The sequence below is a fragment of the Stegostoma tigrinum genome, chromosome 6, assembly GCF_030684315.1.
Source record: "Stegostoma tigrinum isolate sSteTig4 chromosome 6, sSteTig4.hap1, whole genome shotgun sequence".
NCBI lineage: Eukaryota > Metazoa > Chordata > Chondrichthyes > Orectolobiformes > Stegostomatidae > Stegostoma > Stegostoma tigrinum.
Genome location: NC_081359.1, coordinates 45,051,599 through 45,065,369, shown reverse-complemented (window position 1 = coordinate 45,065,369; position 13,771 = coordinate 45,051,599). Strand labels below are relative to the sequence as shown.

At 44.2% G+C, this 13,771-nt stretch overlaps 1 protein-coding gene across 4 annotated transcripts in view; it reads right to left on the bottom strand.

The window, feature by feature from the left end:
• abcc4 (ATP-binding cassette, sub-family C (CFTR/MRP), member 4) overlaps positions 1 to 13,771 on the bottom strand; it is a 492,919-nt gene that overhangs the window by 93,737 nt on the left and 385,411 nt on the right. Inside the window, exon 27 of one of the 4 annotated variants that reach the window (XM_048533436.2) lies at positions 11,544 to 11,693. The exons of the other annotated variants lie outside the window; for them this stretch is intronic. Within the exon in view, the coding sequence (XP_048389393.1) occupies positions 11,658 to 11,693 (36 nt within the window). The 3' untranslated portion in view covers positions 11,544 to 11,657. Of the gene's footprint in view, positions 1 to 11,543; positions 11,694 to 13,771 lie in introns of those variants that run through there. 4 annotated transcript variants of the gene reach the window in all.

Here is a 13,771-nt window from a genome sequence, read left to right as displayed (position 1 = left end):
GCTGGATGAACACAGCAGGCCAAGCAGCATCAGCGGAGCAGAGGTCTAGGCCCGAAATGTCAGCCTTCACATTTCTGAAGAAGGGCCTAGGCCCAAAACCTCAGCCTTCCTGCTCCTCTGATGCTGCTTGGTCTGTTATGTTCAACCAGCTTTACATTTTGTTATCTCTAATTCCACATCTTGTTCTTTTGTGTGGTAGTCATTTCTCACTACCGTACTAATAAAATTTTTAAGTAGCTGAGCTATCCAACTATCTTTTCGTAACTTCCTATGCTTTTGAAATATAGAATACCCTTCAATACTGACCACTTTTGCAATCTCTGCCTTATCTGCTGGTGTGCTGTAAAACTTGTACAGTGTCACTTCTTACAACATCTTCGTTACGATTACCCAAATCAATACCCTCTTCTACAAACTTGATTTCTTCCCTTTGAACCACCACATCTCGCTATACATAATCTCTTTCCCCATCTATTTGACTTATTCTACTCCCCTAGTTACATGTGGTTTAGGTAATAATCCAGAAATTATGTACTTTTCCTGCTCAGACTCCTAATGCAGAACTCTTGATAATAAAATGTGAGGCTGGATGAACACAGCAGGCCAAGCAGCATCTCAGGAGCACAAAAGCTGACATTTCGGGCCTAGACACTTCATCAGAGAGGGGGATGGGGTGAGGGTTCTGGAATAAATAGGGAGAGAGGGGGAGGCCGACCGAAGATGGAGAGAAAAGAAGATAGGTGGGGAGGGAGGGAGGGGATAGGTCAGTCCAGGGAAGACGGACAGGTCAAGGAGGTGGGATGAGGTTAGTAGGTAGATGGGGGTGCGGCTTGGGGTGGAAGGAAGGGATGGGTGAGAGGAAGAACAGGTTAGGGAGGCAGAGACAGGTTGGACTGGTTTTGCGATGCAGTGGGTGGAGGGGAAGAGCTGGGCTGGTTGTATGGTGCAGTGGGGGGAGGGGACGAACTGCGCTGGTTTAGGGATGCGTTGGGGGAAGGGGAGATTTTGAAACTGGTGAAGTCAACATTGATACCATTAGGCTGCAGGGTTCCCAGGCGGAATATGAGTTGCTGTTCCTGCAACCTTCGGGTGGCATCATTGTGGCACTGCAGGAGGCCCATGATGGACATGTCATCTAAAGAGTGGGAGGGGGAGTGGAAATGGTTTGCGACTGGGAGGTGCAGTTGTTTGTTTGCGAACTGAGCGGAGGTGTTCTGCAAAGCGGTCCCCAAGCCTCCGCTTGGTTTCCCCAATGTAGAGGAAGCCACACCGGGTACAGTGGATGCAGTATACCACATTGGCAGATGTGCAGGTGAACCTCTGCTTAATGTGGAATGTCATCTTGGGGTCTGGGATAGGGGTGAGGGAGGAGGTGTGGGGGCAAGTGTAGCATTTCCTGCGGTTGCAGGGGAAGGTGCCGGGTGTGGTGGGGTTGGAGGGCAGTGTGGAGCGAACAAGGGAGTCACGGAGAGAGTGGTCTCTCCGGAAAGCAGACAGGGGTGGGGATGGAAAAATGTCTTGGGTGGTGGGGTCGGATTGTAGATGGCGGAAGTGTCGGAGGATGATGCGTTGTATCCGGAGGTTGGTGGGGTGGTGTGTGAGAACGAGGAGGATCCTCTTTGGGCGGTTGTGGCGGGGGCAGGGTGTGAGGGATGTGTTGCTGGAAATACGGGAGACGCGGTCAAGGGCGTTCACTGTAGGGGGAAAGTTGCAGTCCTTGAAGAACTTGGACATTTGGGATGTGCGGGAGTGGAATGTCTTATCGTGGGAGCAGATGCCGCGGAGGCGGACGAATTGGGAATAGGGGATGGAATTTTGGCAGGAGGGTGGGTGGGAGGAGGTGTATTCTAGGTAGCTGTGGGAGTCGGTGGGCTTGAAATGGACATCAGTTACAAGCTGGTTGCCTGAGATGGAGACTGAGAGGTCCAGGAAGGTGAGGGATGTGCTGGAGATGGCCCAGGTGAACTGAAGGTTGGGGTGGAAGGTGTTGGTGAAGTGGATGAACTGTTCGAGCTCCTCTGGGGAGCAAGAGGCGACGCCAATACAGTCATCAATGCACCGGAGGAAGAGGTGGGGTTTGGGGCCTGTGTAGGTACGGAAGAGGGACTGTTCTAAGTAACCTACAAAGAGGCAGGCATAGCTGGGGCCCATGCGGGTGCCCATGGCCACCCCCTTAGTCTGTAGGAAGTGGGAGGAGTCAAAAGAGAAGTTGTTGAGGGTGAGGACGAGTTCGACTGGTCGGGCCTGCGGGACAGGAAGAAGCGGAGGGCCTTGAGGCCATCTGCATGCGGAATGCAGGTGTACAGGGACTGGACGTCCATGGTGAAGATGAGCTTTTGGGGGCCAGAGAATTGGAAGTCCTGGAGGAGGTGGAGGGCGTGGGTGGTGTCACGCACATAGGTAGGGAGTTCCTGGGCCAAAGGGGAGAAAATGGAGTCCAGATAGGTGGAGATGAGTTCGGTGGGGCAGTAGCAGGCTGAGACGATGGGTTGACCAGGGCAGGCAGGTTTGTGGATTTTGGGAAGGAGATAGAAACGGGCCGTGCGGGGTTGGGGAACAATGAGGTTGGAGGCTGTGGGTGGGAGGTCCCCTGAGGTGATGAGGTCACGAATGGTGTTGGAGATGATGGTTTGGTGCTCGGGTGTGGGGTCATGATCGAGGGGGCGGTAGGAGGTGGTGTCAGAGAGTTGGCGTCTGGCCTCGGCGATGTAGAGGTCAGTGCGCCATACTACCACTGCGCCACCGTTGTCTGCGGGTTTGATGGTGAGGTTGGGGTTGGAGCGGAGGGCTGCCCGTTCTGCAGGGGAGAGGTTGGAGTGGGTGAGAGGGGTGGAGAGGGTGAGGCGGTTAATGTCTCGACGGCAGTTGGAGATGAAGAGGTCGAGGGAGGGTAGGAGGCCTGGGGGTGGTGTCCAGGAGGAGGACTTGTGTTGGAAGCGGGTGAAGGGGTCAGTGGAGGGAGGGTTAGGCTTCCGGTCAGTGGAGGGAGGGTTCGGCTCCCGAGACATTCCACTCCTGCACATCCCAAATGTCCAAGTTCTTCAAGGACCGCAACTTTCCCCCCCACAGTGATCGAGAACGCCCTTGACCGCGTGTCCCGTATTTCCAGTAACACATCCCTCACACCCCGCCCCCGCCACGACCGCCCAAAGAGGATCCCCCTCGTTCTCACACACCACCTCACCAACCTCTGGATACAACGCATCATCCTCCGACACTTCCGCCAACTACAATCCGACCCCACCACCAAAGACATTTTTCCATCCCCACCCCTGTCTGCTTTCCGGAGAGACCACAAAATCTCCCCTTCCCCCACCGCATCCCTAAACCAGCGCAGTTCGTCCCCTCCCCCCACTGCACCACACAACCAGCCCAGCTCTTCCCCTCCACCCACTGCATCGCAAAACCAGTCCAACCTGTCTCTGCCTCTCACCCATCCCTTCCTTCCACCCCAAGCCGCACCCCCATCTACCTACTAACCTCATCCCACCTCCTTGACCTGTCCGTCTTCCCTGGACTGACCTATCCCCTCCCTCCCTCCCCACCTATCTTCTTTTCTCTCCATCTTCGGTCGGCCTCCCCCTCTCTCCCTATTTATTCCAGAACCCTCACCCCATCCCCCTCTCTGATGAAGTGTCTAGGCCCGAAACGTCAGCTTTTGTGCTCCTGAGATGCTGCTTGGCCTGCTGTGTTCATCCAGCCTCACATTTTATTATCTTGGATTCTCCAGCATCTGCAGTTCCTATTATCTCTAATGCAGAACTCTTTTCTGGTCACGTCTACTACATGGACTATGACAACTGGATCCTTCTCCTCAGGTGGACATTTCTCTCTCCAATAATGAGCAAAATGGCTTAAACTCTATCCCCTGGCAGGCAGCATAGCCAGAAACCTGTCACTCTTAGTTGTACAGCATTGCATCTATGCTACTATCACAGGATTTCTATTTACTCCCTTGCTTAAATGGCTTCCTCTATCAGACAGACATCATCAGTTTGTTAACCTACCCTGATAATCTTAGGTATAAGGCTGCAAGAACCTCAAATCTGTTGATAGTTACATTTGCCATTTCTACCTTTTTGAACATTAACCTGCACCTCCTCCCCCACAGTTACACGTCCTGACCCTGACCATGGGCCAAGCCTAAAGGAGGGCTCTAGCCGAAAGGCTAGGACTGCTTTCTAGAGCCATGTATCCCCTCACATTGCAGCTTCTGTAACTCAAGTTCCAGCTCCCTGTCTCTGACCTGAAGTTCTCTCCTGCAGCCTCTGTGCTCCTTTTTAAATGCTCTGGGCAACCCCCATCCCCATTCCCACCCCCACCCCTCTCTCTCCCCCCCGCCCCCAACCCCATACTTTGAGCAGCCTTTTAATACACCGGATTTGCTCTTATTCTCACATACTCTCTGCTGCTGCTTACTGCTTTACACTCTCACCTGTTCACTCTGCTGCTCTAAAACACTATTGGTCGGTCTCTCTCTTGCTCCCTCTGTGCCATTTTTAAAGCTCTAGGTCAGTAAATACATGCCTGTGCTACCTCACATGTATGTATAAGTTTAAATCTGACCATTTGTATAAATTTGGAGGTAACAACTGAATTTTTTAGCAAGACATCATATAAGATCTCTTAAGTGTGTAGCTAACAAATTCCTCGTGAGGCGAGGGTGATCTTCCCTAGCAAAGTGAAATTAATTTATCAAGAGCATTTACTGAATAAAAATGTTCTTTTATATCCAAAGGGAACCTTACTTGCTAACCTCTGACAAAGGAAACCTGAACAGCCAAAATGAACTTGTTCACAATCCTCACATCATTGAAAATTGGAAGTAACTTTAGACAAAACAGTATTCAGACCTGGGTCATCCAAATCAACTATATGAACTACAGTGAAAGTGACTCCTGCCTAATTATATGAAGGTATGGTGTCTTAGTTCGTCAAGTGGAGCTTCCTGCACTAATCCCTGAAAGGAGCATTTTTAAAAATGGGATCACATTTGCAAAATGCAGAAATCGCTCCAAATTGATTTCTATGGCCAAAATCTTTAAATCAATTGTTCACCAGCAGCTGCTGGAAAAGGAAGACATTGTACTTGGATAATGGAATGAACTTAAGTCTGCACAAAATCCTTTTTTAAAACCAAAAGGTCATGTACTCCAGTGAGTAACTCTATTGTACACAACTGAAACACTTAGAAAATGCAGAAACAAAAGGAGCATTGCATTAGGCTTAAACACTGTTACAACATTCCTGCATCATAACTAGGGAGTAGGAAGATTTATCATCTAAATCTGAAAATATTGTCCAATAACTTTCTTTAACATTAGAAATCTATCTTAAAAACCACAACATGCTGTACACATTAATTTCCTTTGTCTCTTTTCTATTAATACAATTTAGTAAAAACTTTTAAATATTCTGCTTAACAGCAATCATGCATTGAAAAGACATATCCTCCCCTATCACAACAAAATAAATATATATGCTTCTATTATGTCAGTGCAACGCAGTTAATTCCCCTAATGCCACACAGTTATATTTATAGATAGACACATAGAATAACTGTCAGGAAAGAGGAACCTGGTCAAATTCCAAAGTTGAGTGGTCCATCAAGAAGCTTATACAGTATATACACAAAGAAAAGTCCTGGACTGGATTGCTGATATTTATTAGAAGGAAATAAGACATGCTTTAAGTCAGACAAAAATACAGCAGTTTGATTTCTTTCTGTTGCTGAAATTCTCATCAGCCATCTTGAAAAAAACTATACAAGATGGGAGGTATAGAATTCAACATCATGGGTGAGCTGTCATTTGTCAAGCTCTTCAGGCATATTGTTGATGTATTCAGTATTAGAATTGTTCCACAAACGACAACAGCAATTAAGGAGTTTCCAACTCTTCTTCGCGTAACTGAGTTCCATTGATTCATGGGCATGAGAAACCAAGTCAGAAAGTCCTTTCTCAACCTGGTTCTTGTCAATGAACCACAACGGGAGCTGCTGCAATAACACAAGACATGGTGGTAGAGGAAAGTACACAGAGCTCTTTTGAGAAAATCAAAGAGCTGTTAGTATCACCTAATATGACTCAGAGTTACTCACCATCAATTTTGCAGGTACATCTTCTTTAGACTGGGAGCTGTAATCTCTCAGATACAGGCAGATGGAAAACACAGATCAGTTTTCTGTGCGTCACATTGATTGAAAGAAATGCAGTGATGCAGAAGGAAGCATGAGCTGTTACACAGTCCGGAGAAAAGTTTGCAAATTATATTTGAAATGAAGACTAAGAATAAAGTCAGGCCACAAGCCCTTAATGACAAAACTAAATTCTAGGGGTTAGCAAAGATGCATCCACAGTACAACAATTCAGAATGGTGGCACGGTGGCTCAGTGGTTAGCACTGCAGCCTCACAGCACCAGGGGCCCGGGTTCAATTCCAACCTCGGGCGACTGACTGTGTGGAGTTTGCACATTCTCCCCGTGTCTGCGTGGGTTTCCTCCCACAATCCAAAGATGTGCAGGTTAGGTGGATTGGCCATGCTAAATTGCCCGTAGTGTTCAAGGGTGTGTGGGTTATTGGGGGACGGGTCTGGGTGAGATGTTCCAAGGTGGTGGTGTGGACTTGTTGGGCCGAAGGGCCTGTTTCCACACTGTAGGGAGTCTAATCTAATCTAATCTGAAAACAATGCAAAGAGAGATCATGTTCTGGAAAAACAGCAGACTACAGCAGGTACTTTGTCCTGTATCCATTGGGCAAGGTGATTTTTTTTTGTTACTAAGATGGGAGCTTTTTCTGCAATAACAACTACAACTGTAGGAGTCACAACTCAGAGCCTGAATGTATCTCATTCATGTTATAAAATATTACATTGAGATTTAACAGATATATACTGGTTTCCAGATAGAAGCTGCCTCCTTTCTTGTGGAAGCAGTCATCTATCCTACTGAACTGGCAAGAGATGTTTACACCTTCTATCATTTCAGATGACAACCTGTCAACAACATGTCCAGCAGAGTGTGAGAGACCCACAAAAGGACTCAAAGCCCGAGTCCTCTTTAAGGCAGAAGAGAATCCATTCTGATGGACATGTGAAACTGCCACAACAGTTGTCTCCACAAAAAAGGAGGGGGAAAAAAATGAACAAAACAAGATTAAGGATTACAATCTATCAGAGTTACAGCTATGGTTGATCATCTTTGCAATACAAACATGGAATTTCGAGGCATAGCAGGACATGCTTTTCCAAAGTCATAAATCCTATCCCTCAGAATTCTTTCCAAAACCTTGCTGACCACAGACGTAAGACTGACTGGTCTGTAATTTCCAGGGATTTCCCTATTCCCTTTCTTGAAAAGAGGAACAACATTTGCCTCCCTCCAATCTTCTGGTACGAGTCCTGTGGAGAGTGAGGAAGCAAAGATCTTCGCCAGCAGCTTAGCAACCTCCTTTCTCGCTTCCCGGAGCAATCTAGGATAAATCTGGTCTGGCCCTGGGGACTTATCAATCTTAATGTTTGCCAAAATTTCCAGCACACCAACTTCCTCAATCTTGATCTGTTCAAGCCTGTTTTCCTGCTCCTCAAAGTTCTCATTCACAACAAGGTCCCTTTCCTTAGTGAAAACCAAAGCAAAAAACTCATTTAGGGCTTCCCCTATCTGCGTAGACTCCACGCACAAGTTCCTTACGCTATCCCTGATCGGCCCTACCTTCTCCCGGTTTTTTTGGTCAGTGCAGAGTTGATGGGCATCTTCTGTATTTAATGATTCTATAAATGTGCCACATAGGAGGACAAGATGATGAAAACTCATGGAATTAACGAAAAGTGATGGTATGAATACAGGATTAGTTGAATGGCTGCAGCAAAGCTTGCTTATGGGTGGAGTCAGAGTCATAGAGATGTACAGCATGGAAACAGACTGTTCAAGTCCAATTCATCCAAGCTAACCAGACATCTTAAACTAATTTACTCCCACTTGCTAGCACTTGGCATGTTTCCCTCTAAACCCTTCCTATTCATATAATCATCCAAATGCCGTTTAAATTTTGAAATTGTACCAGCCTCCGTCATTTCTGGCAGTTAATTCCATACATGCATCACTCTCTGCGTGATGCAGTTGCCTTCCCACCTTAAACTAATGCTGTCTGTTTTTGGACTCATCCACCCTGGGAAAAGATCTTGACTATTCACCTTAACCATGCCCCTCATGATCTTATAAACTTCTGTAAGGTCACCTCTCAGCCTCCGATGCTCCAGGGAAAATAGTCCCAGCCTATTCAGCCTCTCCCTATGGCTTATAACCTCTGCCCCTGGCACCATCCTTTCAACTGGGAGGTGACTTGTAATAATGTTCTCCAAGAGTCAGTTTTGGTTCCATTACTCACTGAGATGTTTATGGGCTAAGACCCGAGTATATATAGCAGTGTTAGAAACGTTGTAGATCATCTAAAACTTGACCAGACATATATCATGACGAGGATAATTACAGGCCTCATGATAAAGTAGATGAAAATTGGTGAAACAGGCAGGATGATAACAATGGAGTTCAGTGCAGAAAAGTGTGAAGAGATGCATTTTGGCAGGACTAATATGGAAAGATGGTATATTATAAATAGCTCAGAGACATTACAAACTGCCAATGCTGGAGTCATAGATAACACACTGTGGAGTTGGAAGAACACAGCAGGCCAGGCAGCGTCAGAGGAGCAGGATAGGGGAAGTTTCGGGAAGGATCCTGACACGAAACATCAGCTTTCCTGCTTCTCTGATGCAGCCTGGCCTGCTGGATACAGTAAATAGTGCAACTCGGGACAGAAATGTGAATCCATATACACAATCCCACGATCCATATAAGTGGTAAGCTAAGTGAATAAGGTGCAAAGACAAAGCATAGGGGTTTCTTAGCTTTATATAGGAAGCAGCTACAAAAGCAAGTAACACATATCAGAATTTTGAAAATTACCATTTAGTCCTTGACTGGAGCACTGTGGATAATTTTGAGCACCACATTTGGGCAAAATTTTAAAGGCATTAAAAAAATGGTGAGATGGTGCACCAGGAGGTTATCAGGGATGCTGATAGGGAAATAAGAGAGAAGCTGGAAGGTAGGATTATCCTCCCTGATACAGGGACAGTTAAGAGTTGACCTAGTAGAGTGGGCGGCACGGTGGCTCAGTGGTTAGCACTGCAGCGCCAGGGACCCGGGTTCAATTCCAGTCTTGGGTAACTGTCTGAGCGGAGTTTGCACATTCTCCCCGTGTCTGCGTGGGTTTCCTCCGGGTGCTCCGGTTTCCTCCCACAGTCCAAGGATGTGCAGGCTGAGTGGATTGGCCATGCTAAATTGCCCGTAGTGTTCAGGGGTGTGTGGGTTATGGGGGATGGGTCTGAGTGGGATGCTTCAAGGGGTGGTGTAGACTTGCTGGGCCGAAGGGCCTGTTTTCACACTGTAGGGAATCTAATCTAATCAACTCAAGATATTGACAGGTTTTGATAGTGCATATAGCAGAATAAGTGGTAAGTGGATCAATAGTTAGATATCATTGAAAATCCATGGTAAATAATTTAGAGGGGAAATCTTTCACTCAGTGTTTGAAACCTGGAGCAATCTATCTGAATAGATGGTAGAAAAAGATTTCATCCATCATTTTAAAAGTGAATTGGATGGCTACTTGAAGAGGTGGAATCTCCAGTGTTATAGAAATAAAGCAAGGATGCAGAATTAATTATGACAATTCATTCATTTGCGTGACTTGGAAGATAGCTGGTAGTTTGGTAAGGGGTTCTTAATCTCTTTCTAAATATAAAACATTTGTTTATATATCATATTTAATATTTAGCTGTAATTTATTGTTTAATTTCTAAATTTTATCTAGCTTTAAACAGGAATATACAAACTGACTGCTTAGAGAGCTGCCGAAGTTACTTAATTAAGCAAATCAGCTGAAAATAGTTTTCTGTAACTGCACATACAGAATACCAGAGAAACCCAGGTCTGGCTGCACAGTTTGAGGCTGAAGTAGTTAGTTATCCCCCAACAGTAACAGAGTGTAAAACAAGTAATAATGGGAGCTTGTCAGAGAAGAATGGTGATAATCATGGGGAATTTTAATTTATATATAAATTGGAATATCAGACAGGCAAAGGTAGCCTAGAATGTTTTCAGAGTAGTGTTTTTAGAACAGCATCTTCTGGAGCGAGCCAGAGAGCAGGCTATACTAGCTCTGAAATTGTGCAACAAGTAAGGACTCAGTGCTCAGTTCACAAGCCACAGAAATGATTTAGTACAGGCTAATCTAAAAGTTCCAAATTTGCTGATGACACCAAAATGGGTGGGAGCCTAAGTTAACAAGCAGATTACAGGAAGGTTACAAGCAGATGTGGAAGGTTATTTACTTGGACAGACTAAGTGATTGCCAGATGAAATACAATGTGTGAACTTATCCACTTTTATGGAAAAAATAGAATGAGGCAGAATATTTCTTAAATGGTGAAATGTTGGGAAAAATGTCCTAAAGGATCTGGGTGTCCCAGTCTTTTAGTTATTAAAAGCTACAATGTAGGTTCAGCAAACAACTAAGTTACATGCAATTGTTTTGTTGGCCTTGATTCTAAGGACATTGGAGTACAGGAGTAAGGATATCTTGCTGCAATTGTTTAGACACCTCCCTTGGAGTATTGTGTACAGATCTTATCTCATTTAAAGGATACACATGCAATGGAGGGTGTGCAAGAGGTTCACCAGATTAAACCTGAGGATGGTGAGATTGAATAATAAGGCAATACTGAGGAAATTGAATAATTAATTCCTAGACTTTCAAAGGATGTGATGTGGTCTCAGTTAACCTAGGCATGACAGGAATATTTCTCATTGCTATGAGTCTAGAACTAGGAGACATAACTTCATGTTAAGGGAAAGTTCATTAAATAAGATCAATATCTTCACTCAGTAGATGGTGAATCATTGGGATTCTCTACAACAGAGGCTATGGAAACTCAATTACTGAGTATATTCAATACAGAAATTGATAGGTTTCGGGGGGTTAATATCATAGAACATAGAACATAGAACATTACAGCACAGTGCAGGCCCTTCGGCCCTTGATGTTGTGCTGACCTGTCATACCGATCTGAAGCCCATCTAACCTACACTATTCCATGTACGTCCATATGCTTATCCAATGTATTATTAAATGTACCTAAAGTTGGCGAATCTACTACCGAACTATCATTAAGGGATGTGGAGACAATGTGGGAAAACGTTATTGAGATGATCAGAATCCAATTTCAGAGCATGCTTGATGCGCTGAATGGTCGCTTCCTGATCACTGAGGATTGCTTTGGGGAGGATAGGGTTCAGGGTAAGGACAAAACGGTAAATTAGTTTCTAAACAATTAGAACAATTTCCTAGACAACCCATTTAGACCCTGTGACATGTCTGTCCCAGCACACACAGTCCCAAACACGGCCACCTACGATCTACTTCTAGGTTACTGATAGCCCTAACTTTCTCGTTTCTGCTTCTTTAGAAAATTAAATCCAATAGAGGTTTTAAACAGGGGTGAGTCTGCTGAGTTAGAAATTTTCTCAACTTGAGTTACCCGCCTTAGTAGTGGAAATCTGGCCCTTTGTCACTTGTGTCAGGAATCCTATACTGGAGTCAAATGGGGGTTACAGCTGCGGGAAAGATGCCTTCCTGGAGGGAATACAAATACAAACAAAAAGTCAAGAAAAGCAAAATAGTATGGGCCTGGAAATTTGAAATAAAAACAGGAAGTGGTGGAGCAACTTTATCTGGTTTCACAGCATCTGTCGAGAGAGAATTAGAGTTGGTGTTTCGAGTCTAACACGATTCTTCTTCAGAAGTGAAAACTGAGGACCAGTTCAAAAGATGTCATTTTGGATTGAAATGCTTTAACTCTGTTTCTCTCTCAACAAATGCTGCCAGGTTTTAGTTTGTACAGCACTGACTGTTTGCATTGCAAGTTGGAAATGAATGCACTGGTTGTAGTGGAGCTCCATTTTGTGGTATACAAGTTGAGTTGGATGAGTCCTCTTCCATTTTCACCACTCTCTTTCCATTTTAAAATTTTAAGTTAAAAAATAGAAACAGCATCTGGACTGTCATTATGAAGGGCAAGTCTTCCTCTAGTTCTCCAACAGTGTGCAGGCAAGAAAAGCCTCAAATTTGTCAGTCTCTAGAGGAGAATAAACTTTAATAGCGTCTTAACTAAGCTAGAGTCCAGTATGGTGCCAGCTATCTGGTGGCACAGATTTGTGTGCCTGCTCACATCCACATTTGTCTGCATACAGAAGTTAAACTGCCTAGGTCTTCAAGACTAGCACAACTGTAAATACCCCAAGGGGCTGATGCAGATTCAGTAAAAAGAAAAAAAAGAATCAAATTGTGCTGGAGACATTTTATGTTCAAAATGTGGGTGATGTTTATCTTTGTCAATTCCATCATAGTTTATTGACTAATAATATGATTCCAGCTAAATGCTCCTTTGTGAACAGTGACTAATTTTCTCTAAAATAAAAAGTGGTTAGAGATACAACTTTTATTATGTAAATAAAGATTTGTTTCTTCATCTTCTCCAGGAATTATTCAGCAAAGGTTGGGCAATAGGATTATATTGATTTACAAATGACATAACTGGAGTCAGCTAAGCTACCTATAAACATTATCATCATAGAATCCCCACAGTGTGGAAACAGGCCATTCAGCCCAACAAGTCCACACTGACCCTCCAAAGAGCATCCCACATGGACCCATCCCCATCCCTCTACCTTATCCCTGCATTTTCCCATAGTTAATGCACCTAACCTACACACTCTTGAACACAACGAGCAGTCTGGCATGGCCAATCCATTTAACTTGAACAGCTTTTGACTGTGGAAGGAAAAGGGAGCACATGATGGATACCCATGCAGACACGGGAAGAATGTGCAAATTCCACGCAGGCAATCACTTGAGTTTAGAACTGAACTGAGGTCTCTGGAACTGTGAGGCAGCAGTGCTAACTATTGAGCTACCATGCTACCCATTTAGTTGAGCTTCCACTCAAGCGAAGGGCAAATTTGTTTTCTGTTATGTTTTAAATAAAATATAAACAATTTCCAAACTATGCAAATAAAGATGTTTATTAGGTTCATTAATTTTGGCATCAGCTAGATCTCTGAATTGTATTGTTAAGCTTGTGCCTTAGAGTGAGAACGCACACAATAAAAGGGGTAGCCATTTGGCTCATCTAATCTGAGTTGGTTCTTTTAAACAGCCATCAGTTAGCACTGCTTTCTGCTCCTTCCTGGTATCACTGCAATTATTTTTGCCAACTATTTATATCTAACTTCCTTTGAAGTTTACTGAATCTGCATCAATACACCATCAGACAGTACATTCCAAAATTTAACTATTTATTAGAATAAATCATTTTCTCCTGTCACCTCTTCTTCACAAATCGCACCACAGAGTACAAACAATAAAAAAGTAGTTTTTATATAACACAAACAGTGTCCTCAAATAAAATTAATTGGGTGAGAAGCAAAGATACAGTTTGATGTAAAAAGCAGTTCAAATTGTTTAGTTCACTCATTAATCAACTGAAGGCAAGTTTATATTTAATGTACAAGCAGTGGTTTTGCAGAAGATGTTAAAAAAAAGCTGCTTTTAATTCTATTCTGCACAATAAGTTAACTTTAAGTATAAAACAGTCAGTACGACATGATCAAGATTATGGTCAAATTTAAAACCACCCTTCTTCAAGACTAATG